At 38.2% G+C, this 27266-nt stretch overlaps 1 protein-coding gene across 2 annotated transcripts in view; it reads left to right on the top strand.

The window, feature by feature from the left end:
- The window catches only part of SLC44A1 (solute carrier family 44 member 1), a 70324-nt gene that overhangs the window by 15761 nt on the left and 27297 nt on the right, over nt 1-27266 (top strand). For both annotated transcript variants that reach the window (XM_031507450.3, XM_021534838.4), the window contains exons 2-5: nt 68-157; nt 2178-2320; nt 9761-9897; nt 22534-22627. In XM_031507450.3, the coding sequence (XP_031363310.1) occupies nt 68-157; nt 2178-2320; nt 9761-9897; nt 22534-22627 (464 nt within the window). The remainder of the gene's footprint in view (nt 1-67; nt 158-2177; nt 2321-9760; nt 9898-22533; nt 22628-27266) is intronic.

Here is a 27266-nt window from a genome sequence, read left to right as displayed (position 1 = left end):
CTGCCTTTTTCTATTATAAGCAGACAATTAAAGTGTTGTTAACCTCATCTCTCTCTTCTCACACAAGAGTTCCAAGCGAGAGTGGAAGCCTCTGGAAGACCACAGCTGCACAGATGTACCATGGCTGTTCTTATTCATCCTCTTCTGCATAGGAATGGTAAATGAAACTCAGATGATTTTGTAAATGTTATATTGTTAAAGAGTTTGCATTCATAAGAAAGGAATTTTAAAACCTGTCAGTAGCTTAATCACTGGCAAAAATCAGGATATGTTTACATGGGAAGCATCAGCTGTAGAACAGAAATGGGTACATATCCAAGGTGGGGATCCATAATTTATTGTTGGTGCCAATTCTTGCTCCAGCTTCTCTTCATCTGAAACTGTGGTCTCAGTGGTAGGTGGTTTTTCAGCGAGGTGAATTATCACTTGCTCAAGTTCTTTATGCATGTCCCAGAAATGAGAACTGGGAGTCTGGTAAGCAATTCTGTGAATCACAGTAAACTTTTTTGTGAGAAACAAAAATTCTGACTATCAAAGAGTTAACTGAGCTTTTGTTTATTTGTTAATTTATTTTTATTGTATACTTAGTAGAAGCAGTTATTGTTAAAAAAAACATATTACTAATAAGATCTTTCTTCCAAAGTTTTAACAGTTTTGTCCTCTGTCATCACCTTTTTCAAGTCAGCCTCAGAACACTCTACACTTTTTATAAAAGCCCAAACCTCTAAAACCTGCAGATTAATGTAGAAGTACACTTTCCACCTGGTTTTGTTTCATGGACCTATGTTTGCCACTCTTCATAAACAGAGAATGTCCATTGCTGTTTCGTACTGCTGTGTTGCAAGCACGTGTCCTCAGGGAGGTTTGGGACTTAATATGCTCTTAGATTTCTTTTTGGCTCTCCCTCGGGCTCTGGTGTTAGGAATAATTCCACTGAAAAATTTCTTCTACTTTCCCCAGGGTGTTTTTCAATGGTTGGGCTTAAAATGTAAAAGTTAAATTGATTATTTAGAATCATATAAATTACGTTGTCACTGTAATGTGAATATCTTAAAATTGCAAAAAGCACAGTGCTTCCTGAAACAGCTAGCTCTCTTTTGTATTTGGTTTCTTTTCTGTTTTTGTTGATGTTCCCTGATTATTTGGCTATACTTACCTGTTCCCCCAATTATGAATTCGTTTTCTTGCATGAGTGTCCCAAATTTTCCTGTCTGAGCAATGTAATATACTGACTGGGTCACATAGTACTGTTCTAGGAGACTTCACTTGCAAGGTGAACCACCCACATTTTCACTGTTCCTTGCCAATGTCATTACCTGTTGTCATCATTTCATCTGGTCTTGCCACTGCCATCTGCACTTGTCTCAGCTGTTTATTGCACTTCCACATCTCAAATCTTAGTCTGTCTCACATGTAAAATCAGTTCCTTGGTGGTACTGGAGTGAGCTGATTGTTCATTTCTCCCTGTCTGTAGTTTGCTAATGAAGCTTTTGGGCTAATCTCTTGTTTGCATGATCATTGCCTTAATCTTGGTTTTGCTTGTGAAAGATCTCTGAAAGTTCACAGCAAGACCTGCCTAGTTACAGTATTTCCCACATTACTTGGATGGTCTGAACCATCATGCTTTGCATCTCTTTCTTTCCTGCATTTAAAACCAGCGTCTGAAACCATAGTGGCCTTGACCCGGTCACTTCCTTTAAGAGGATTTCCTTAAAAGAAACTTGTGTTAGACAGGCCTCTTCATTCCAGCTCATCTTTGAAAGTACTTAATTTAAAGCAAAGAAAAAAAAAATCTGAAAGCAAGAAAATCTGGATTGTGTGGAATTGTCTACGATGCATAGCAACCTATCTCTGCTTGTAGATCTCCTTCACTGCCTGCCCTTGTGTACTTGCTGACCTCTCCCTTCTGCTTCATGCCCACTTGCTGATAGTATGGCTTTTAAATAAACCACATACAGGAGTCATAACTCTGCTTGTATCCAGTATTAGATGTCTGAATCCCCTTTTAGCTTGCATTCAGTTTTATTATTGCACAACAGTTCTCTGATAGTCCTTGTCTTTCCCTTTCCAGTCTGAAAGAATTTTTAGACAACCTCTGCTTAGAAATAAATTAATAAAACTGACTTTTCCCATCTTTCAGAGTATTGGTAAACTGTGGGGTTTTTGTATTCTTCCAGGGTTTTATCTGTGGCTTTTCAATAGCTACAGGAGCAGCTGCAAGACTGCTTTCGGGATATGACAGTTATGGAAATATTTGTGGACAGAAAAATGTCAAGGTGGAGGGAATAGTCAACAGTGGTCTGGACCTCACACACAAGAAGTAAGTATGTAATACAATTTTTGCATTCTCTAAACCAGGAAAGGTAAAACCTTTCTTTCTTTGAAAGTGGTTTTAAATAAGGTGGCAGAAGGGATGTGTTGACTCATTCCTACTTGTCCTTTGAAATTTTTCTCACTTAGAGGGCAGCAATCTTTTGTAATAAATAGCAATGTTAGACTATATGTTGGCAGATATGCGATATGAATGCAGCTAAGACATTGAGAAATTACTTTTTCTCAGTATCCATTTCATGTAGGGTATTGTACTAGGCTGATGAAAAATCGTGTTTGTTAGAGTTTTAGGTGTGACGAGTATTCTCAGATTTGGGAGCAGTCTTTGATACCAGTGTTTGCTTTTGATGTCTGCTTGGTTTCTGCCACTAGGTGTAAGGGGAGATGAGATATATCTGGCACATGAGAATAAGACTTTAAAATTTAAACTGTAGGTGTAATGTATGTATGTGACTTTTGGAGAACATGCACAAAACTTTAGAGGTGCACACAGCTTTAATTAAACAGTGTCCTGTTAAAACTCATACTCAAAGTTCAGGTTCTTCCTATCTGTTTTACAGGAAGACATCACACTGCTCTCAGACAAGCTCAGAGTCCTTTTGTACAATTTGGGAAACTTAAGGAAGTAAACTGTTTAGCTTAGTACAGTGATATTAACAAAACAAAAAAAGTGTTCTTTTTACCATCAATTACTTCAAGGAGCTAAAAAGTTACTAAATTTTGAGTATGATAGCCTTTTGATTCACACTTTCAGACTAACAGAAGATTGATGGTTTTCCAAAGTTACTTTGGAAGGTTGCTGAGATCTGCTAATTTTGAGTTGCTATTCTAAAGACTCCTAAGTATCTCATTTAAGATTTAATGTAGATACATAAGTGGCGATTACCAGAAAGATTTGAGATAAATAAAATGTCTGGAACTTTTTACTGCTATCTTTTGTCAGTAAAATAATTTCTTAATCTAATCTGATCTTTCAAGAAGGTTGAAAGATTTAAAGTTTATACAGCAGAATTTTCCTATTTTTTACAGAAACATTTTAGCACTTTCTAAACTCACGTGTATACAGTACAGAATTGTGATTCTAGTGCTCTGAGAAAAAATGCAAATTTTAAAATTGTAATTTTAAGCTTACCCTTAGGAGGAAATGGTGTCTGAGTTCATGTGAAGGTAGAGAAATTCAGACACCTTATTGAAATGTAATAATTAATATTGTGATAGTCTTCTACATGTGACGTGTCAGATCATCACGTGGGGAAACATCTACCACTAAGTAAATTCATCTTTTAAATGCAAGTTCAAAAAACAGCAGGTTAAAAAAGAGACTGTTTTAAACACAGCTATTTGACAGAGCCTCTTGTTTGTCAAGATGTCTTAATGAGTTTCAAAAGAATTACACTTTTCTAGTAAGTATGTTATAGCTTGAGGCATGATCTAAGCAAATTAATAGATACACACATATGAGTTAGAATCATCTCTATTTGGTTAAGAGCAAACCCTCTGAGGCAGATTATTCTTTAACTGTTCACATGAAGTGCCTGGTATAGTCCAAGGTAATCCAGTTTTGGAAGCGGTTGGTTCTTATATAAGTAAGTGATCCTTCCTTCTCTCACACCTCATAGTTTCTTCTGAAAAATTGCCAAGAAAATTAAAAAAAGCTATCTGCTTTGCATCTTTCTCTAGCAGATGGCGTTCCTACAGTGTCTGAGGTGGAGTTCATGGGAGTATTTAATGCTATTTTTATAGGAGCATTTAGCAGACAGACGGTAAAAATAAACTCTTCTTTGTGCCTGTACATTTCAGTTTGTGTAGAGAAAGAAAAGACTTGAAAGCTCCACAAATGGGGCTCTGGAAACATGAAGTTATTCTCATTTCATTTTGCTTCCAGGGTAATACCATTTTCATTTCCTAGTCCAAGGACTGAAAAGTTAAATCATCTGTAAAAGTAACATTTTCTTCCTTGTATATGACAGCAACCCATAAGCACTGTAATGTGGAAGTGAAATTGATGTGGTCTGTGTGGATATGGAAATCTGGTGGTAAAGGTAAAGAGCAAAGTTCTCACAGGGATGTGATTTGCTCTGTGTACATCAGATATGCTGAAACCAGTGAGATGAAGTATTGGGAAGGAGGATTTTACAGCCTGGTCTCATGAATGAAGAGTGGATCAGTCATCCTTTTGTTTTTACAAAGTAACCACAACACACTTTAATAGTCTGTTTTCTACAGTCAGACACAAGATAATACTCTAGATCTGTCAATTAATTCTAATTAAACCTATTTGCTTCAAATAAGCTCCTTGCTTTACAAGTTCTGGTAGTTATAAAGAGTTTAAAAAATGACCTTTTATTTGCAAATAAATGGTAATCACAGCAGTCAAATGCAGGTCTCTGAAATGCCAGTTCACTCTGGTTTTTTATCACCAGTATGTTGTTATTTGGACAAAATTCATTTTGTGCTGTCTACTCAAGTACTAGGAGATGTGTGTATGATGCTATGGAGAATAGTTAGGGTGGCATTATGCCTGAGCACATGCCTTTGACCCCAGGAAATGCTTTAACTTTGGGTAATGGGAAAACCCAGGTTTTCAGGATGGTTTGCAGCATGTACACAGAGAATTCGGTTGAGTGAAACTATATATGCCCTTCTGATGAAGAAATTTTTGACACTGGACTCTCATCTCCATTAGATGGCACAGATCAATTATGATATCTGGTAGCTCAGTCTATGTGTCTTGAAAAAAGAGAGCCTGAACAAAGAAATACCTGGGGCATTATTAATACAAGCACTATTAGGACCTCGAGTGGTTTTGCTTTTCATTGGTTTGCTGTTGTGTTGCCAAGTGGTTGCCATGTGGTCATCTTCATACCCTCTTAGGCTGTTATTTTGGGGAGTTTTACTTGGCTCTCTACTCCATGTTGCAGTATGGACATTACAGCTCCTGTAACATGCCTCATGGGCTGTGCACTCTAGTTGTTAATTTTTAGGTAATATTTAAGATGCTAGTTTTGTCTAAGTGTTATTAATGTTCAGATTAGTAGCTCTCAATTTCACCTTATTGCTCTACAGCTACCTGAAAGGATGGAGGAATCAAGCTCCTCCCCCAGATAACAAGTGACAGGATGAGAGGAAATGGTCTCACACTGTGCAAAGGGAGATTTAGATTGGACATTATGACAATTATTTTTTGCCAAAAAGGTTATCAAGCCTGGGGAAGCGGTTGAGTCACCATTCCTGGAGGTATTTAGAAGATTATTTATTTATTTAGTATCAATTTCGCGCTTAGGGATGTTGTTTAGTGGTGGACTTGGCAGTACGTTTACTATTAGAATAGATGATATGAAGGTTCTTTTTCAACAAAAATGATTCTATCATTCTAATTCTGCCTCGTTTTACTTTTAAGCCATTCCCCCTTGTCCTTTCACCATTTGCCTGTGTGAGAAGTCACTTTGTCTTTTACAGAAGCCCCCTATAAATACTGGAAAGCTGCCAAAAGGTGTCTCCACAGCCTTCTTTCTCTTCTCCCAGATGAACAGTGCCAACTCTCTTAGCACATCCTTCGTATGCTCCAGCCCTCTCATCATTTTCATGTGTCTTCTCTGCACTGTTCATGTCTTTCCTATACTTTCCTCTGAGCATCCTGGAGCTGGGTGCAGCTGGGGGACCCCTCTGAGGGCAGAGTAAAACTTGCCTTGTTAGTCATGCTTCTTTTTATGAAACCCTGGATATAGCTGGCTTTCTGGGTTGCAGATGTACATTGCTAGGTCATGTCCAATTTTTCATGCACTGGTACCTCCAAGTCCTTCTCTACAGGGCTGTTACTTCATAAAGATGCAGAAACGTGCATATGTTGTAAATCTACTATATTGATTTTCAAATACATATTTTCATTTGCAGTGTTGAAGCATCTCTAACAATATGATTACTTAGTTTATGTCCGTCTTTCTATTGCTGCTATGTTACTTCCTTATTAGAAAACTAGTCTATTGCTGATTGTAAATATCTGAAATTGCAGCACAAAGTGTGTAATGATATTCTAGAGAGAAACAAAACCTGTCCTGTGGTGACACAGTATGAAATTTTCTGCAGTAAAATTACTTATTTTCTACACGTAAGCTTTATAAACAAAAAAAATTAACTTCTGTAATGCTGGTTCCTCGAATTTTGGTTCTTGTTTTAACTGCAATGAAGTAAAAATAATCTTACTTATCTTACTTGTGTCTTCCAAGGACACAGATTTGATAGCCTGAAGTTTTCTGTGCAGCTCTTTTCAGTGCACTATACAATGCAGTGTTTGAATTACATGTGGTGTTTAAGGCTAAGCCCACACTTCTGTCAAAACTGTATCGGATGCTGTAATTGTATTGTATTTCTAAACTTCCAGGTTTGAGTTAGAATACTAGCATTTATTTTACAAAATATTTTGGCGATTAAAATGATAGCTTGACCCTTGAATTGAAATCATGATAGAAGTGGGAGGAGTTTTAGCTTGCTAATAGTGACATTCCTGATTTGGTTTCCTTAGCGAAATTCAGAAGACTCTCTTGTCCAGGAACTGGAGTCCAGTCCTACAGCTCCCAGAGCCCAGGGTCTCTTCCTAGGCTGAGGGATAGACAGTAACATATGGGACATTGACATAGCTGGTTACACAGACTGGCAGTGATAAGGTGTGGCTTCAACAGTGGTACTCACAAGCACAGCCATGTCCCCTCCTCCTCACAGTGACAGAAGAAGGACTGACAGTGGCAGAAGGTCACTAGGCACACACATGACACTTTCCAGGTCCACAAGCTCCCATACATTTGCAGATTCTCCAAGTACTAGCAGAGCACCTTATCCACCTTATGGGTTCCCCCTTCTCATCAGCTGATCCAGTTTAGTGCTAAGTACCAAACACTCAAGCGCTCATTCCACAAGTATCCCAGACCCACAGTTTCCCTCAAATAACACCACAGACCCTCTGCCCACTCAACACTTCTTACCTAGAGCTCCCTACTCACCATCTCATATGGCTTGGAGTTTGCTAGTGAGTTATACCAGAAGCTGAACTCAGTGATCCTTGTGGGTCCCTTCCAACTCAGGATTTTCTATGATTCTATAATTTGCATAGATTGTTCTGGAGAAGGTAGAGGTGCTCAGCCCCATCAAAAGCCAGCACCACAAGGGCAGTGACCACCTGTGCTGAGTCTATCACCTCTGTAGCTGCTTTTTTTGTGGGCACACATTGTTCCTACCCTGGCAGCTCATTGCCAAGACACCTTCCCTGCCCCTGGCACTGAGACCCCACCCACTTCAGTAGCTAAAACCACAGTTCTGTGGCACCTAAAACTCCTGGTCTGATTCCAGCTGCTGGCACCAAATCCCTCACACCTATGTCAGTCCCCACAGTAGCTGCCACTTAATCCCTGCAGCACTTGCAGCATCCATGTTCATGGGATAGAGACTAGAATTATGGAGAGAGAGAGTTAAAAGCTTTACTAATAGGACAAAATAGACTGCAGTGATCAGGTGCTGAGGTTAGATAATGTACTGACCAACATTAACTTGCATGTGACTTTTACCTTTTACACCCCTGTCTGCTACCCTGTCCTGTGCATGTTCCCTTAGCTGCTGGCAGGGTCCTACTGACCCCTCCTACATTCTGCACTTACGAGTTTGCATCCCTATCAATCACAAAGTCCCTGTCTGCATTTTCTTGATAGCCCATCTATTACTGTAATTGACTGGGTTTCTTTCTGATTATAGTTTTTATTAATATTAAGTAGATATGTTTTCTGTCTATTGCCTTGTCTCAATTTGGCAAAGTCCTTAGCCAGGTATTCTTACTGAGAAATCACCATTTTAATAACCATTTTCATAATCCACATATCCTTACCAATTAGTGAGACTGACCAGATTTGTTCCCATCCTAGCCTCCCTTGCCATCTCAGTCAAGTTTGACTCTGTATGTTCTAATTGTAGCTCTTTTGACCAGATACCGTCAGAGAAGTAGACACTCTCCTGCCATGTACCCTTATTGTATGGGATAACAACTGGAGGAACTTCAATTAAAACTGCTATTGTATGTCCTGGTATCAACTCAAGAGTATTTTCTTTGAAATTAAGGGAAAACTGAAATTAAGGGGAAAATTGCTCGCTTACAGTTACTTTTATTGTGTGTGCGTGACAGAATTTTCATGTTTACACTTCTTTTTCAGACTTCAGTGGTATATGAAGTCCTGAGATGTGTAATGTGTAAGAAGTAAAAAATAAATAGGGATGGATGATTTCACTGAGATGCTGACAAAAAAAAGCGTGTTTTAAGAATGCAAGTAATCTATTACCATGTTACAGTTGATTTAGATGACATAAGTTTTGATGGACTCCTAAGAAAGGGTGTACTATGTAGTAATCATTCTTGTACACTGACACTTGGTAATAAGAAAGTAGACAGCAATTAGCATATAGACTGAAGGTGCTCAGGGAGGACCTAAATGCTTTCTAGGAGCAAAAGGGATGTTTACTGGTTACAGAATGAATTCCCATCATGAGGACTACACAAAATAGAAATGACATTTTATATGGCAGATTTCTGGTGTTTTCATATGATGATGTTAGGTAATATGAAGGGAATATTTCAATGCATTGTACATTGGCAGAATTGTAGGGATTTAAGAATTGTTCAACTTTCAAAGAGAAGAACATCCCTATTATACCATCAATGGAAATTCTGTAGGCTTAGTGTTTGTCATAAAGCATATATAGCCAGGAGATGTTAGTTAAGAATCTATAATATATACTTCATACATTAGATTTTTAAATGACATTCAGTGTGAAAAGTTTGCAAGTGGAATATCTTTAAACTACTGCACTAAAACATTAGATAATTCTACTTAAAGTATCCGAAGGCAGTTTATTTCTAAGTAAATACTAAAATTATCAGTACAGGCATGACATGGAAAATCAATCAATGCTAAAAATCTGTTGTTGATTACTAGCATTATGTGTATTCATTAATATAGCTGTGGACCTTTTGTTTTTGCAGAATAAGAGTGACTTTATTTGGTTTTTGGGTCTTTTTGGAAAAAAAATGCAATTCTCTAAGTCAAGTTTAAGGTCAGAGTAAGCATTTATCAATGTTTGGATTCATATCTGCAAAGAGGCATGGTAGGACTGCTGCTGTTTTTATGAGTAATGCCATTTGAATGGATTTGAATCAGATAGAGTTAAATATACTTTTTGTGCGACCCAGAGTATATAAATGCCAATACATTTGTTGTGCATATGTTGAATACATAAATTCTTTTGATCCACACAGTTACAATAATATAAAATTTCATATGTTTCTGGGTAGACTGAACCACTCAGTCTTGACTGAATCCCATAGTTTTTAATTTTGTTCAGTGTAATTGTTAATTAATATAGAAGTAATTTACCTTTTTTCCTTTCGTAGGTATGTATTCTTCTTGGATCCATGCAACATTGATCTAGTACATCAGAAGATTAAGTCTATTGCCTTGTGTGTATCAGCTTGCCCAAGGAAAGAATTGAAAACTCTGGCTGATATACAGAAATTTGCAGAAACTAATGGTATGAAAAAAGTTTCATATTTTCGCAGGATCTGAAAAAAGACTCATGCATTAGCTGAGCTAAAAATGAAGTATGAATGGAAATAATGTGCTCTGTTCATTAAACTAAAACATTACATAGCATGATAGGCAGTTTGGAAAGATTATTTTCCAAAACAGAAGTACAAAGTGTAATAAGCATTTGAGGGAATGTAAGTAACCAACTATAACTGAATATAAGTAACCAGCATTTGGACATACAAAATAAAGTAAAGATATAAAATTAATTTGAGGAAATATTAGCAGTTTTTAGCTATTCAAATGGAAACATTTTCTTAATGTGTGGGAACTACTGTGAGGCATCACAGCTTTCACAGAGCTGCACAAACAGCTTCCTCATGTTATCTGTGCAATGTTGTCAATTACAAATGAAAATAATCAATATCTATACTTGCATTCTTTACTTCTCCGAGCATGCTGTGTTTTTCTTAACTAATGCAGGCCAGTTCTTTGTTAGTATGAAGTGAAGGTCATTTGTGGTGGAATTTGTCTCTTGAAGCAATGGAATTCAGCCATGTCTTTCTTTATCACAAACATTGTTTATATAAGTCAAATCTCTTATTAATTGTGTCTGACATATGTTCAGTATAACTATCTCTTAAAGTACAACAAAACTACTTATCTTGAAGGATGCTATGCTATATTTTGTACTCATGAGTCATTAGAACTAATTCTATTTTCCTTAGGGCTTTAGATTTTAAAATCTAAAGATACCTTAAAAAAATTGATATGACAGGCAATCTTTTTGGTTTCCAGAAGTTTGGTCAAAAATATGAAAACTGGTGCTGGAGCAGGACAAATTACTAATGAGTTCAATTTCTAATTTTCATTATATATTTGGTTTGTCAAAGACGGGTATTAGACTAAACTGAAATTTCCTTTTATAGAGAAAGTCTGTGCGTTGCACCAGGACTGAAATTGCACCATTCAGAGAAATATTGTCATCCTCATGGTTATATTTCTGCTTAAATTTTTACCAGAAATTCCAAAAAATGATGTTTTGCAGCAAATGAACAGCTTAATTGTTGATTATTTTAACAGTTGCATTTATATAGTAATAAAGTTCAAGTGTGATTCAGCCTTTTAGCAGAGCAAGAACAGTGAATTAGTAGCTAAACTGTAATGCTCAGTAAGCAGAATAATTTTTCTGAGATCCACTTTGTAACTGTGATAGTGGATTTAAATTAATTAATACTAGGATTAGGTTTGGCAGTTAGTTTTAAGTGACCATTGACTCCACTGTAAAAATAGTAATAATGAAATCTGAGGACTTTGAACATGACTGCAAAGAACTTAATTTCAGTTTCTGTGTTTGTGATGATGTATAGTTGGAAAATAGAGTTCAACTGTCAAGTGCTGAAGAAGGAGGGCAAATTTGTTTGTGATAATTGGTACTGAATTTTCTCAGGCTCACAACTTCTAACATTTGAAAAAAAATCATCTCATAATGTTTTAAATGTACAGGTAAAGAATGCAGTCAGTTCTTAGTTTTGCTCTGTTGAGCCTTTCTGAAAGCTTTAACCCTTCCTGCATCCTGAAAATAGGAATTGTCTGGAGACAGACTGTGTAGGTTGTGGCATTTGCTTTTGTAGAGTTGGCCATTTTCATCTGGCTCAAATGCCATCCCTGAAATCACTTTACTTGTCCATGCACCTTGAAATTCTTAAAGGAATTACGGCTTAAGAGCCCTTCCTCAACCCAAAGAAATTACCTGTTGTGCTTCACTTGCCCATCAAGAGGTGGTGCGGTAAGTTCAAATAAATGTGTTTTTTAATCCAAACATCTTTTTCAAGAGCTTGGACATGTAAAACACATTAAAACATCTTTGTATTGACTAGTGATTTTATCAGTACCACATATGAATTTGCAGCTAGCTTAGTATAGTATTTTTACTAAAGTGAGGCATGCACTTGATTGCCTCAACACAAAAGAACACAGCACCATTTCAGGGCAGTAACTTCATTCCCACCCCTACCTCACTTGTCCTCTCACAGCCAGGTCCTGCAGTTGCAGTACCTTCCCACCAAGAAAGAGAAGAAGCCCATCCCTTGCAAAGCCAAGCTGATTTTAATAAAAGAATAAAGCATGTGCTTTTAATCTTGTCACAATAATTGATACCCAGAAAACTGGAACCAGCTGTGACCTTTTGCAAGAGAGGAAAAAGGGAAAGAGAAAGCTGGGTACTTGGCCACTCAGATCTTTGACTTGTACAGAGGTGCAAGCTGTGAAGTACAGAAATATTCTGGAGCAACTCCTGGAAGTGGCACAGGAAGGTGCAATGTTACCTGAGAAATGTTGCAATGCTGTTCTCAAACAGCCATGCTAGAACTTGAGTTTGTAGAGCAAACAGTTGGGCACAACTGTGAATGTTATATGTTGTGAACTGACTGCTGTTGCTCCCCCCAGGATTTTCTCACCCAGTAGGACACCCCAGGCACCGAATACTTGTGATTCAATGTTTTTGTTGGTCTTCACCCTTAAAAAATTATGTATTTTGAGTAGTGTGACTGAAAGCTGTTTTTCCCAGAAACCAAATTGATGCTTCAAAACTAAATGTCCGTGAAATACTGCAGTGATGTTTTCAAGGACTTGCTAAAGCATTTTGAAATATCCTTGAAGATATAATTCATCTATGACTGTGCCAAATGAATAATGAAATGTCATTATTAAAGAGAAACACTAGACAGGTCGCTATAATGTCTTGTTGTGTTTAATTCAATGATAACTGTAGTGTCTACTCAGTGAGAACTACTATTCCTATTCATTGTTTAAATTACTGGATGCATATTTAGGAACCTAAAATGAAATTTTTATTTTGCTGCATCTTGGCAGGCATTTCTGTTGTCAGAATTCTGTACCTAGACCAGCCTAGTGGTCTGTGTGGACATAGAGCCAGAGTGAATGCTTCATTAAGTTTGCTATAGGGACTGACCTGAAAGAGATCAATAAAGGAAATCAGTCTGCTAAGTCAGAGCAGGTGATATCTCTGAGCTATTAGAAAGAACCACAGGGGAAACAAAAAAGATTTTTCTTTTGTCTGAAGATAATGACATATTCATGTGTAGTAAAGGACATCTTTGTAGTTCTTTTTGGCACTTTGCTTTAGAAATAGCTGTTACATGGGTCACTGTGAGCTTCTGACATTTTTTGTCTGCTTGTCTGCTCTTGTTTCCCCTGCCTTTGTTTTCAGTGAAAGTATGCTGTTTAAAGCATAATCCCTCGCTCATGATTTTCTTGAAGTACAATGTTCTGTGTTAGTTACAGATACCTTATGTTTAAAGCAATTCTGCACCCACAGATCTTTGGAAGCCTGGGTATGTTAATTTTGAGTGTCTTTTTTTTAATTGACTAGAGTAAAAGTACATTATGAGCAGTTTTGAGGTACAGAGTCATCTATTAGTACTCTATCTTGTTACCTGACCTGTCCATCAGGTTTGTGTTCTATTGGAAATGTATCCTCTAGTTAGAATGAAATTGTTTTCTCAACAGAAAGTGACAGCATGTGGAGTCCTCCAATAATTCTGTGTTGTGTTATTGATTACATTAATAAACCATTTGGAAAAAGGAAGAAACAGTGAGGTTATAAATCTTCTTGTGACTACTGAATTATTTAGAATCATATAGAAAAACAAGATGCTATTGATTGCAGTGGAATAAAATGTCAAATCTAAAGAAATGCCCCCAGAATGAAGGGGTGAGAGCCTATTGTTATGCATGCAGTGTTATAATTTAAAGTGGTTATTGATACTTGGAGGAGAGATTGTGAAACTGCTGAGGATCACAGGAGGATTAAGTTGGAGGCATAGTATTGTCTGAAAGTGTAATTTTTATGAATTGTGAAGAGGGACTGCATTTTGTGTAAACTCCTGCTATTCTGGCATCATAAAGGCTGTGTTCTAATCCTTTCTTTAAATTTTTTTTTAACTTGTACACAAACACACATATGTGTATTCTCAGCATGTATTCATCTACAGAGTGTGTATATAGATAGGTAGATAGATACTGAGAAGGGAAACAAAGATTATCATTATAAAACGCCAGTGATTTCCTCTGTCTGTAAAAGAGAAAACTATCAGGAAGAGTAGGTCATTAAAAGCAGGAATATCTTGGAGAAGGTTGAAAAATTATTGTTCTTCATCTCATAACCTGAGTAATATTAAACTAGAGATCAAAATGAAATCACTAAGCATCAGAGACAGATTTTTCTGCACACAAGTTAGGGTTAATTGCCGTGAGGATGTTTTAAAAACAAAAAAGATAAGCTCTTAGAATAGAAAATATTTGGGTATTTAGTTAACACTGAAGAATATCTTTAAGTTTTAAGTTGTGCAGAGCTAAAGATACAGTAGGAGAAACATCTGCTACTCGACTAGATGGATTAATGTGATTCCAGAGTAGCTGGGTTTATTTAACATTGGAAGAAATACAAGTGGAGGAATAGATAAATTAATAGTTTTCAATTCTCTGTACTGCTAATAAGAATAGGAGAAAGTGAAGAGTATTGTCTTATTTTTTTTAATTACAAGTCAGAATACATATATATATATATATAGATAGATACATTAATTCTGAATCTAGGATTTTCTTCTATACTCTTACTTGTAATAGCATGTTGTAATATCTATCACAGTAGTTCTCTTTGTGGTCTTCAATTCAAGAGACTTTTGAAGATCTAACTAATGGGGATTTGTGATGGATCTTTCTTGGAATTTTCTTGCAGGAATTGGAGAATGCTTACTTCCACTTCAGTCCCATTTTTATTTATAAAAGTACGTGTAATTTCTCCTGCCCTTTGATGCTCATTGTTTTAAAGAAGTGGTGATACGTCTCTCTGCAACAACTAGAACTAAAGATACACATAAACCTCACTTTTCTTCTTTAAAATGCACACTGTGCTTCTGGAAGACAGCAGTGGGTAGATGAAGAGAATGAAGCTTTTTTTTTCTAGAACAATTCTGTCATATTAATCTGAGAAGTCCTGACTGCAAAGTGGTCTGTCCTATGCCTTTTTGCTCATCCCAAGGCATCACTGTTTTGCTAGGGTCCAGAAATCAGATTTCGGTGTCAAGGTTCAGCTCTATCCTTATTGGTCGTCTATCTCTATTCCTGCTCAGTTTGCAAAAGGTATAGCAGTAATGTTTAGGTATGTTTGTGCTTTCACTTTATCTGATACTTTAGACCCCATTAAAATCTCTGGCTAAGAAGTGGAGTTCTATTCTCAGTTATTTCCAGCTCTGATGCTAATATATGCATAACTAAGTGCTATTTCATTCCTAAATGAAGCATCACATGTGTCTGCTCTTGGAATGTTTTTGTTCTAAAACAGGTAAATAGGAAATTTATACAATCCTAAACTTCTGTGCTTAGTGCTTGTTTTCTGAGTAGAATCGCTTCCTATAGTTGTAGATTGGTTATAATTACTATTGTCAGGCCTAGCAGTCAAAGAATAAAGAAAGTCTGGTCAGCATGATGTGGTTTGTTTCATGGTGATACAAACCTTTTTCCATTTGACAGGAGTCAATGAAGAGAGATCATTTAATTTCTTGCCATAAACATGCTTTTTCTGGGGTCATGCAGCATTGTTCTCTTATTGACAGAACTCAGCAAAGGATAGTAACTACCACCTTGTGTGGAAGTAGTATTTGGCATCCTACCAGTTCTGTGGTTTTTGACTCTGGAATTTGCAGCAGCCAGATACATGAGACGGTATTTTAAGCTGCCACTTTTCTATGCTTCATTGCTAGTCTATGATATGCTAAGGTAATATCCAATTATTGATAGTGTACCAAGCTGTCTCATTGCATGAAGCTTTGAATGTATCAGGTTAACAGTTTAGTGCTGATAGAGTTTGACAGATAGATTTCAGGCAGGTTCTGGGGTGAGAAATACAGAAAAGTATTAAGAATTTTATCCTTGCAAGAGCCTGGGAGCCTTGTCTTTCCTGAGCTCCACCTCTGTCAATATCAATATTGTACTCTAGCCTTTATTGCATGGGTTGGTTGGTCAAGCATAATCATCTGTGAGTCATGTAGTCACAGTGTTAACTAAGTTTTAATTGGTGAACTCAGTCATAAAACATTCAGAACTCAAGAGAACATAGAACTGGGCTGAAAGTCCAGAGATGAGGAGTTGTGATTTTAAGTCTCATTGCTACTAACATTTCTGCATGTTTCTGTGTCTGTGAGTTTTATTCCTGTGTCAGAGAACTTAATGAACTAACAGGATGTTACTTGTGAAGGAGGCAATGAAGTTTTCAAACTATAAGCTCTGCTTTATCATATGGCTTTTTAGAAGTCAGTTATCAATCACTATAGAATATGCTGAGTTGGGGAGACCCACGAGGGACCACGAAGTCCACCTTCTGACCCTGCATAGGATACCCCAAGAATCATATCCATGTACATGATATTATTGTCCAAACACTGCTTGAACTCTGTCAGGCTGGTGCTGTGACCGCCTCCCCGGGGAGCCTGTTCCAGTGCCCAGCTACCCTCTGGGTGAACCTAACCTCAACCTTCCCTGACACAACTTCAGGCCATTCCCTCAGGTCTTGTCACTGGTCACTGCAGAGATCAGTGCCAGCCCCTCCATTTTCTCTTACAAAGAAGTTGCAAACTGTGATGAAGTCTCTTCCCAGTGTCCTCAAGTTTGAACCGATCGAGTGACCTCAGCCACTTCTCACAGAGCTTCTCTTCAAGTCCCTTCATCATCTCAGTTGCCCTCCTTTGGCCACTCTTCCAGCGCTTAGTATCTTTTTTATATTACAGCACACAGAACAGCCCCCAGCACTCGAAGTGAGGCTGCCCCAGCTCAGAGCAGAGCAGGACAATCTCCTCCCTTGCCCAGCCTGTGATGCCGTGCCTGATGCACCCCAGGACAGAGCTGGCCCTTCTGGCTGCCAGGGCACTGCTGATCATGTTCAACTTGCCCTTGACCAGGACCCCCACGTCCCTTTCCGCAGCAGTGTTTTCCAGGGTCTTACTCTCCAGTCTGTCCATACATCCAGGGTTTCCCTGTCCTAGGTGCAGAATCCAGTACTTATCTTTCTTAAACTAAATACAGTTGGTAATTTCCCAGCCTTGTCATTTGTTGACTCCTCTCTACATGGTCTCTGCTTGTAGAGAGACTCCTCCCAGTGGCTCCTCCCAATTTTGTATCACCAACAAACCTACTTTGGACCTTTGAGTCTTGTGTCCAAGTAATTTATAAAGATGTTGAAGAGCACAGGGCTAAGGATGGAGCCCTTTGTTGACAGGTCACACCAGTCTGATGTCACCCCATTCACTGTTGCCCGTTGTGTCTGACCCATGAGCAGCTGCTCACCCACCATATGGTGTGTTTATCCAGCTGTGGGCTGGATTTTCTCCAGAAGGTGAGAGACAGTATCAAAACTTCACTGTAATCTGAAAAGATCAGATCATCTGGCTTCCCATGATCAACCAGCCTATTCTAGAAGGTAGTCATGTTGGACATGCAGTACTTTTCTCTCACAAAGCTGTGCTGGCTGTGATGATGGTCATGGTGTCATTCAGGCATTTTTCAGAGCTCCCAGAATAATCTTCTCCATAATTTAACCAGGCACTGAAGTGTGACTGATAGGCCTGTAGTTTCCAGTTTCATCCTTCTTGCTTTTTTTGAACATTGAGACAACCGTAGCCAGCTTCCAATCAGCTGGGAACTCCCCAGACTGTTCAAAACTAATTGAGAGAGACCTTGCAATGACATCAACCAGCTCTTTGAGTATTCTTGGATGAATGCCATCATGAAGCCACATAGATACATGAGGATCCAGCTGGAGCAGCAGATCCCACACAAATTTGCAGTCAACTAGGAGTTTATCATTCTCCCAGCCATGGTCCTCCAGCTCTGGGCACTGGGACCTTCTAGGCTCATCATCAGTGTGAAAGACACAGCCAAAGAAATCATTAAACATGTCACATGTGTCATGCCACCTAAGTGCACAATACATGCACAATATCAGACTCAGAATCAAAATTCAGATAGATTACTTTATCAAAACTGTGGTTTGTAGTCTCTCAGGTTGTGCTTTGCCACATGTATGTGAGAAAGGGTATGTGGAGCTGCTTGGAGCTCTTTGTAACTTAAAAGAACATACTCCTAAACTCCTAAGGTGACTGTACTGCTTCTGGTACTGAAGCTATCCCTGTTGTCTCTGCATAGTTTTGTATTTTTATGCTTAAGTCCTTGACACTGAATAGGAGTCCATATTTCTAGATGTGGAAGTCCTTGTTTTAGTTGCTGTTAATAAGTGTTGATAGATGGGTAGACACTGCTGAGCTCTCAGAATGGTATCCAAAACACCTGGTATGCTTTCCACAACTCTAGGTCAGGGAATATAAATATCATTCGTATCTTCTGTGGATGGCTCCTTTTATTGGATGACTTAGGAATCTTGACATTTCTCGAGCTGTAAACTCTTGAATAGTAATGCTGATGTAGTAGGGGTTTGTTTGTTGGTTTAGAGCAAAGCAAAAACAGGAAGGAAAACTGTACTGGAGCTCTGGTTTCTAGAAGTATTTTTACCTAACCACCTTTAGTTTGGACCTTCCTGTTTACTGTATTGTTGTGGAAAGCAGAGTGTTTTGTCTTCTGTGCACTGTGTCTTCTGCGCGCACAAAACCTTCAATAATTTGCCTTCTCATTTAGAAAGAATCTTTGAAGTAAAAGTCCTGGCTTTCTATAGCATCTTTATTGATAAACTTGGGCTAAATATAGCTGTTTTCTATGAGTGCCAGAGATAATGGCTGTTTAACGCTTTACTAATCCAAGCCTCAGCAAAATAGAAAGGAGTCTTAGAAAAGAAGTTTCTACAGCTAGGTAGGAAGTTTGTCTTTTGAGGTACTTTGCTCTAGTTACGGCTCCAGTATATTCTAGTAGCTAGAGAAATTCTAATAATTGAAAAGAAACCATGGAACAGAAATGATTGTATATCTCCATGATACCACTTTGCGTGTGAAACCACCACAGAATTGTGGGACCAAAGTGTGCACACAGGTTGGGCACACTACTGTGTGTTCACCAATAGCCCAAACACTCATGCTCTGCATAGTTTAGAAGTATTTTTCTTAAAGTTACAAAATGTTGGGATCTGAAATCCAATTCTTGTAGGACAGTTTCTCCAGAAGAAATAAGTACATTGCTGTAGGAAGCAAAGGGCGTATTATATCAATGATCTTTTAGTTTGTTCTCTGTTTCCTGCTCATACTGGTTTTGAAACATTTGAGTGATACTAATTTAGGAATAGACGTAGTGTCTTTGGTGAACTAATTATCTCAGCAATGTTTCCTTCAACTTTTTCCAGTCTTAGCAACTTGAACTGCAACAAAAAGATTGGCTGTGCTAGTCTCTGCTAAACCAGAGTAACTAATACAGAGTGGAATGTTTGACAATGCTGTTCATTCTTCTCTCTCACACAAGAAAATGTCTACTTCTATTCAGCAATGCACACGGACTCTTGTGAAGAAATCAGTTTTAAGTGTAAAGTGACATAATTCAAGCAAACATTTGAGTTCTAAAGCTCTCCTACACAGTATTAGAGAACTCAGGAGGTTTGTATAAATAAATAAATATTTACAGGAATAGTTAGAGTTTCTAATGATTTGGGACAAAAGGACAAATAATCTCATGGATGTTATTTCAGCTGTGGGACTCGTAGTTTCTTTAAAGTCAGTGTTAATACAGTTAATACGCTTTGTTTGACAAGCTCCATGAAAATATTTTTCTGCTTGACTGTGAGTAAAAAAGTATGCTGTGAGGTAGGAATCTAAAGGGAAAAGATCCAGAGTAGTCCAAAAGCAGTTCCCAGGCAAGACATGGTAGTGGCAGCCTGAGTTGTCAAGCATGACAGGAGGGAATATACTGCTGACTTCCAGAGGGATCTGTCAAGATGTTTCCAGTTTGCTCTAGAGCAGGAGTGTATTGGGTTACCCTACAGGTCTTACTTGAATGGCTTGTGGCCTGTATGCACATTGGGGTCTGGCATTTGATTTTGTTTCGTGTACGTTTGTGATCCAAGCAGGTTTTCAGATGTGCATTTGTACAAAGAGTTTCCTTTCCTCCCCATAGTAAATCCTGCCCTTTTTCTCGCATGCCTGAACTGCTAGGAGTCAAAGGGAGCATGAGCATCCACAGACCAGCCCTGTCCCTTAGGCTTGTTTAGATGTGGGGGCCTTCGCATGAGATACTTAGGCTGTAGTTCACACTGGTCACTTGGCAGAATGGCCAAGCTGGCCCCAAACACTGTGAATCATGAATCTATATACACTTGTCCACATAACACATATCCTTCTTCTTCCTATAGAGCTCCTAATTATCACCATAGAATCATAACGAGAGAGTCATAAAGCTGGAAACCACCCTTAAGATCATAAAGTCCACCACTAAACCATTTACCTAAGCTCCACGTCTCCACATCTTTTAGGTACCTCCAGGGATGGGGGCTCAAGTACTTCCCTGTGCAGCCTGTTCAAATGCTTGAAAAACCTTTAGTGAAAAAATTACTCTTAATACCCAATCTGAACTTTCCCTGGCACAGCTTGATGCCATTTCCTCTTGCCCTGTCTCTTGTTACTTGGGAAAAGAGGACAACTCCCACCTGGCTACAGCCTCCTTTCAGAGAGTTGTAGAGAGTGATAAGGTCACCCCTGAGCCTCTTTTTCTCCAGGCTAAGCAGCCCCAGTTTCCTCAGCCACACCTCACAGGTCTTGTATTCCAGATCCTTCACCTGCTCCGTTGCGCTTCTCTGGACACAGTCCAGCAACTCAGTGTCCTTCTGCAGGGAGGCATCCAGACCTGGACACAGGATAGGAGGTGTGGCCTCACCAGTGCCAAGCACAGAGGGGCAATCCCTGCCCTGGTCCTGCTGACTGCACTGTTACAGGCCAGGATGCCACTGGCCTTCTCGGCTACCTGGGCACAGCTGGCTCAGCTGGCTGTCAACCACATTTATAACTTATCTTTTGACCTATACTCAAACCAAAAGAAATGTCAGTATCTGCAATTTTTGTTTTCTTTCTGTTTTTAAGAAAAACCTGTAGTTTTAGATATTTTAGATGTTTCATTTGCAACTAAGACCTCAGGAATGTTTTTTTGTGATACCTGTTTATGTTTATATCATACCATGTTCTCCACATAAGCAAGCAGAGGCATAATGATTCATATTGACATAATTGAAAATGCATTTCAGATGTTTCACCTCGTAACTTCTCTTTGTAGGAGGTCTGTCTTTCTTCAGTTGTGCATTTGGTTGTTTAGATTGGCATCCAAAAAACTACTTTGTAGAAGTGGTACTTAAATAGCGTTCCAGAGACTGCATTAGACAGAGAGCAGCTGAGGCAGCTAAGTAGGCTCTTTGCTCTTTCAGTCTGTGAATAGAAGTGGTCTCATCATAGAGGTAGAAATGTAGCAATGATAGATAAAATTTCTGCAAATAATATTATACAAATAATAGTTCTGTTTGCCGTAATGCAGGCCATGATAAAGCTGTTTGTCAAAATTCTTGGTTTATTTTGGGTAATAGTGTATATGTATTTTCCAGATCCAGCTTGCAGAACTGTGTTCTACAAACTGTTCTGAAGAGGGGACTTTAATAATGGAAAGAATTGAATATTTATATTGATGATCGAGATTCAGATAAGTCCTTAGTGTATTGCACAGTGGAAAAGGACACTGAAAGCTATGTATTAAAAGCCCTTGCACTTGGAAGTAAGCAATCTATTAGGAAAGAAGCTTGGAAAGAAATTAATCTTTGGAAAGGCAGCTTATATAACTGGAGGTTTCCTTACCTCTACAATTGCTGATATACCAGGGCTCCAGTCTGAGTTGGAAGTTGTTGATTTCCTAGAAGCATTGGGTCAGATGTTCAGTGTCTTCTTTATAGATAAATTGAAAGAAATCTCTCCTAGGTAAGGCACTTCCATTAGGCAAGTGCCTGGTACAAAGGAAAATTTAATTTAAGTTTGAATTTTGTTACAGACAACTTGATCTTTACTGTGCTGTACCAATTTGTTTATGGAGAGAGTTCAGCTTTTTAGAAGCTTTGGATATGTAATGCAGAGCTTCTATTTTTTCTCAGCCAACTTTCTAACTTTATCAATTTGGGTATTTTGTTCCTGCTCCTGAAATCTATAGACCAGTCGTATTTTGAACACACACACACACACAAAAAAAAAAAAAGCCCTGGAAACCCAGGAATATTTTTTTTCTGTCATAAATGTTGTGTTATGTAATGTTCATGCACTAAAAATGATCAAGAAAAACATGGTGGAATATCAAGGGAGGGGGCTTGACAGTATTTTTTGCCCTCTTTTACAGCACATGGTGAATTAGTCTTTTCCACTCAAATACTCAAACTTTGAAAAACTCAAAGCTAGGTGGAGAGTGTCATTGTATTCTACTGACAACTGTGTTTGACTTGATTTACCACATTACAGGAGGAACTGTAGCAAAGCTTTGTGGTAATTACATGAGGAGGTGCAGTATTAGCACCTGTATCAGTTTTGATGCTGTTTGCAAATCATATTCATATTTGTTTTTTATTTGTTTTCCATACCAATATTTTTTTTTTACTTTTCAACAGGATCCACTCTGTGTAGCTATGAACTACAGCCGTCAGAATATACAACAGACCCAAGGGCTGCCAAGTTATGTCCTAAATATCCTGTTCCAGAGAGGTAATATGATCAAGGTGTCTGATTTGGGGTAGAGGGAGCAGAGATTTGTTTTGATCATGACAGTTCTTTAGAAAATACCAACACATTTTCACTCTTACTAGCTATATGTTTTTGTGTATTATTGTATATATTTATAAAATTTTATTTTTTTAAAAGGTAGTGAAAGTAATAGTCAAAGAAAAACCTAAATTATCTATGTATGTGTTACTGAAACTATTGAGCTGGTGTCTTCAAATTCTCTTATCTGATGGGACTGACACTGTTTTAAGTATCAGCTGTTTTACTGCCTTTTACCCTATCTATAGCCAGCTGCTTATCAGCAATGCAGATCTGAGACAATCATGGAACATTTTTAATCTTTGGGAGGAAAAATTATGTATCTTTGGGAGGAAAAATTATGTAGGGATGCAGAGCTCTCTGCAGCATTCACTTCTTACACCTTACCTCTGCCAGTCAGATAGCTGCAAATTGCTTCATTTTTTACTCTTTCAGTCTGCAAATGACTACTATAAGGATAGCTGAATACCAAAAAGAGGACTGTATTTTATTAACAGATCATTTGAAGGTTTATTTTTTAAAGTTTTACATTAGACTACTATTTGTGAAATAGGATTGGAAAGATCATAGCTTCATAAACTGTTCTAACTGTGCTGCCTGGACCTGTGGAGATGAGCATTGCTGAGAAAAGAAAGGATCTCAGCCTTCTGTCAGTTATTGCACTGACTTGAGAAGAACCATGTTATGTTTTCTCAAAATTTAGCTTCTCAAATATACTTAGTAGTGAGTGGTAACTGCAGAGTCTTTTCTTATGCATAGTGTTCTGTTTTTTGTAAGTGTTATATTTGTGTCAGTTCTACAAATTCTGATTTTAAGTCTTTCTCGTATACATAGTAGCCTCTCCACTGAATCTTTTTAAAATTATTATAGTGACAATTAGTGGCAGCTGGAATATTAACAATTTTTAAATTTTCTCAATATAGATTAATATTCCATGTAGGTAGCCAACTGTTATGGCAGTAATACAAAAACAAATGCAAACTTCAGTGCCAGCTTGCATACTGAAAAGGCTTGTTAGTCCTAATTTTTGCCAGAATTATATTGACTTCTCATTGTGTGTTCTCACATCATTCAGTCTTAAAGAATATAGATCAGTAAGAAAACAGAAGGATAGAACAATGTATTAGAGCTCTAATGATGCTATGTAAATTCCTCATAAAAACTACCTCATGTTATTTTAAATAAATTACTGTGTAGGTGGAGTATTTTCCCTTTTGATATGTATTATTTAAATGCATGATATGTTTGAGCATTTTTGAAATTGAAAAGTCTGAACTTAATGCCCTAAGATAAGTTTACAGATACGTTGTATCTGTAAATTACTGGTTTTTATAGGTTTTTATAGTTAAATTATTTGAGTAAGTGTAATTTGGAGGAGAAATGTAATCCTGTTGAGATAACCAAATGAAAACCAAACATCTAATAGACTGAGGCATTCAGGAAGAACTTACCTAACAATCAAGGAAGAACTTACCTAACATTTGATCTGTGTCATGGTTCAACCCCATCCAGCAACCCAGACCCCCTCAACCACTCGCTCATTTTCCCACCAGCAGGATTGGGGAGAGAACTGGAAGGGTAAAAGGTAAAAAGTCTGTGGGTTGATATAGAGATTGTTTAATAGGGAAAGGAAAGCTGCAGACGCAAGCAAAGCAAAACAGGGAATTAATTCATCACTTCCCACGGGCAGGCAGGTGTTCAGCCATCTCCAGAAGAGCAGGACCCCATCACATGCAGCAGTTATTTGGGAAGACAAACATCATCACTTCAAACGTGCCCTTCTGCCCTTCTTCCTCTTCTTTCCCCCTTTTTATATCCTGTGCATGATGCCATGTTTGGAATATCCCTTTGGTCAGTTTAGGTCACCTGTCCTGGGTGTGTCTCCTCCCAACATCCCATGCACCCCCAATGTCCTTGCCATCATGGCAGTGCAAAAAGCAGAAAAGGCCTTGGCTCTGTGCAAGCCGTGCTCAGCAATACCAAAAAATCCTTTCCATTATCAGCCCTGTGTTCAACACAAATCCAAAAAAAACTCCATACCAGCCACTGTGAAGAAAATTAACCCTACCCCAGCTGAAACCAGTGCAATCTGTCAAGAGTTATGAACCCTCTGATTCCCATTAGTTCCATGGGATGTAAGTAGCATATGGTGTGACGATTGTCCCTTGATCTTTTCTGTTTGATGACCAGGCTTCTTCACAGCCTTCAGCTGAGGCTGTGTCCTAGTTTAGGGCAAATCTGGGGAAAACCCTCTGGAAGGAGCCCCCAGAAAACAAACCCTCATGGCCCCTCCCCACCCACCTGGTTCAGGAAAAAATTTTCTCTGAGAGAAGTGGAAAAGAACCTGTTTCTTTAACAAACAAAGCACTCCCCAGCACCAAAAAAAATTAACACCAGATGACAACAAAACACTTTCAGCACTCTGAAGAGATGAACAAATCCAGAAAGTCTTTCCTGGGAGTGGTCACTCGGGTCTGGGTGCTGGGGATTGCTCTCTGGCACTGGGGATGGCTGCTGCAGATCACAGAGCGCAGGCTCTCGGTGTTCCTCCGTGTTTCCAGGTCCCAGTCCAGAGCAGGTTGGATGGTATTCAGGAAAAGGAAAGGAAAAGAAAGAGTCCAGGGAAAGAATTGGACTGCTTAGCTAAACTAACTAGGAAGCAAAGGCAAAAGCAGAAGCAAGCCAAGCAAGCAAGCAAAAGCAAGGCAGCCAGCACCAGCCTCTTCTAGACAGCAGACCATGGGTGGAGGTGAACTGGCTGATAACAAGGCAAAACAAACCTTCACTTTCAGAGTCAGTTTTGAAAGCACAGAACATAATATCAAACATACACAGAACACACTAATGGAAATACAAACACCTTAACGTCACCCTAGGACAGGCTGTCAATGGATTCTTACCATCCATCTTCAAGGTATTATGTCCAACCTTGACAGAGCAGTACAGTCTAACAGTGCAGTTAGCAATATGTGTTTCTTCCACACCCCATATAGATGAGCCTCTGTAGACATGACTGCATGTTTAGAGGACCCTGGAGGAAAACCTGTCCAGTCTCCTGCAGCATTTATCTATAAACCAGCTATGCTGAGCTGTGCCAAGGGACTACCCTGCAGAGGTTATAAAGAGCAGCTAGTAGTGTTGTGCTAATTGGACTCCCCATCCCCTTGCACAGGTTGCTGTACTATCCCTGTACATACACAGAGTTAGTAGTGAGAGGAAAAAATTCCTTGAAATCTAATACTTGAGAAATCAGATGGATCATTTGAATAATGCTTTAAAAGTACAGCTTCTGAGACCATCATCTGCTGGCTTGAACTTTATTCATTCTTGTTTATGATTAAGCATCATGTTGCTATTCTTAGAAATTTGTAATTTATTTTCAGTAGGTAATACTGAATAATAATAATAGCAAGATATAAACAAGAGTTTATATAAAATATCACAGGTCATAGAGAATAGATTATTGTGCTTTATACTGGAACACTTTACCTCACCTACTCATTCAATCAGAACCACTGGAGCAGAAATAGATCTCAAAAGTGGATTTTCAGGAGTCACATTTACTTAAGAAAGCTTGTAGGAACCATTAGCCTATTTTTTAAATTAATTAAAACAAACTTAGCAATTAATTACTGCACATGAAAATAGGTAACTTAAGTAGTGAAATTGCTTTAGGTTAAGGGATATTAGATGACTAATATAAACTCTGATGCAAAAATCATATTTTCTTTCATTGGGATGTATTTTGGAAGAATATTTTAATCCCATTAGTTCTCTTTTCAAAGTGAGTAATTTTGTTTTTGGATGCAGGAATGACATTCTTTTGCTGACTCCCACTTCAAAATTTGGGCTTTGTTGTTGATAGTGACAACTTACAAATGCTCTAGGCTTTCTGTAAGTTGTAGCAATTAGCAATTAAATAAACCTCTCAAATTTCAGTCTTTTTCAGTAATATTGCATATAATGAACCAACAGTATTCCAAAATAGGTTATGTTTTAAGAGGCTAAGGGGATATGTGGGCTGCCTTTTAAGTAGGGCAGCCATCATTATAGGTTTGTCTTTTAAAATCTGTGACTAATATGCAATTACTTTGCTATGCTTAACTGCTGTATTCATTCCTACCCAAAAGTAGACCATCAATATGAGCATCTCCAAATGCATTTGCTTACTCAGGACAGTAATCCTAGGACCATAAAATTTGCAATCATCGGTGACTTTAAACAAAAACCTAGGGTCTGCTAATTAATTACCTAGAAATGGCAGGTAATCATAATTTCTCCCAATTTTTTTATAGAATAGTTACACTTTAATGGTTTTCAGCATGTCATCCTTTTTTCCCAGAAAAACAATGGATGGGAAACATGTGCCTAAGGCAGCTGGTTTATTCACTATGTATTTAAAATGTTGGTTAGAATTTTAGAAAGACACAGCCTTAAAAATAGTTATTGAGGACAGAATGTGGTTTATTGATAGGTCATTGCTGAAATGGGGAAACTGCAGAAGATTATGTTCATTGCTGGTATAGTCCACTGAAATCTTTGAAGTAAGGAAGATCGGGCAGACGAAACAATAGAAAGGACT

Source organism: Lonchura striata, chromosome Z, assembly GCF_050655825.1.
Source record: "Lonchura striata isolate lonStrDom1 chromosome Z, ASM5065582v1, whole genome shotgun sequence".
Classification (NCBI taxonomy): Eukaryota; Metazoa; Chordata; class Aves; order Passeriformes; family Estrildidae; genus Lonchura; species Lonchura striata.
Note: the sequence above shows the minus strand (reverse complement) of the source record. Positions and strands in the feature narration are given on the sequence as shown.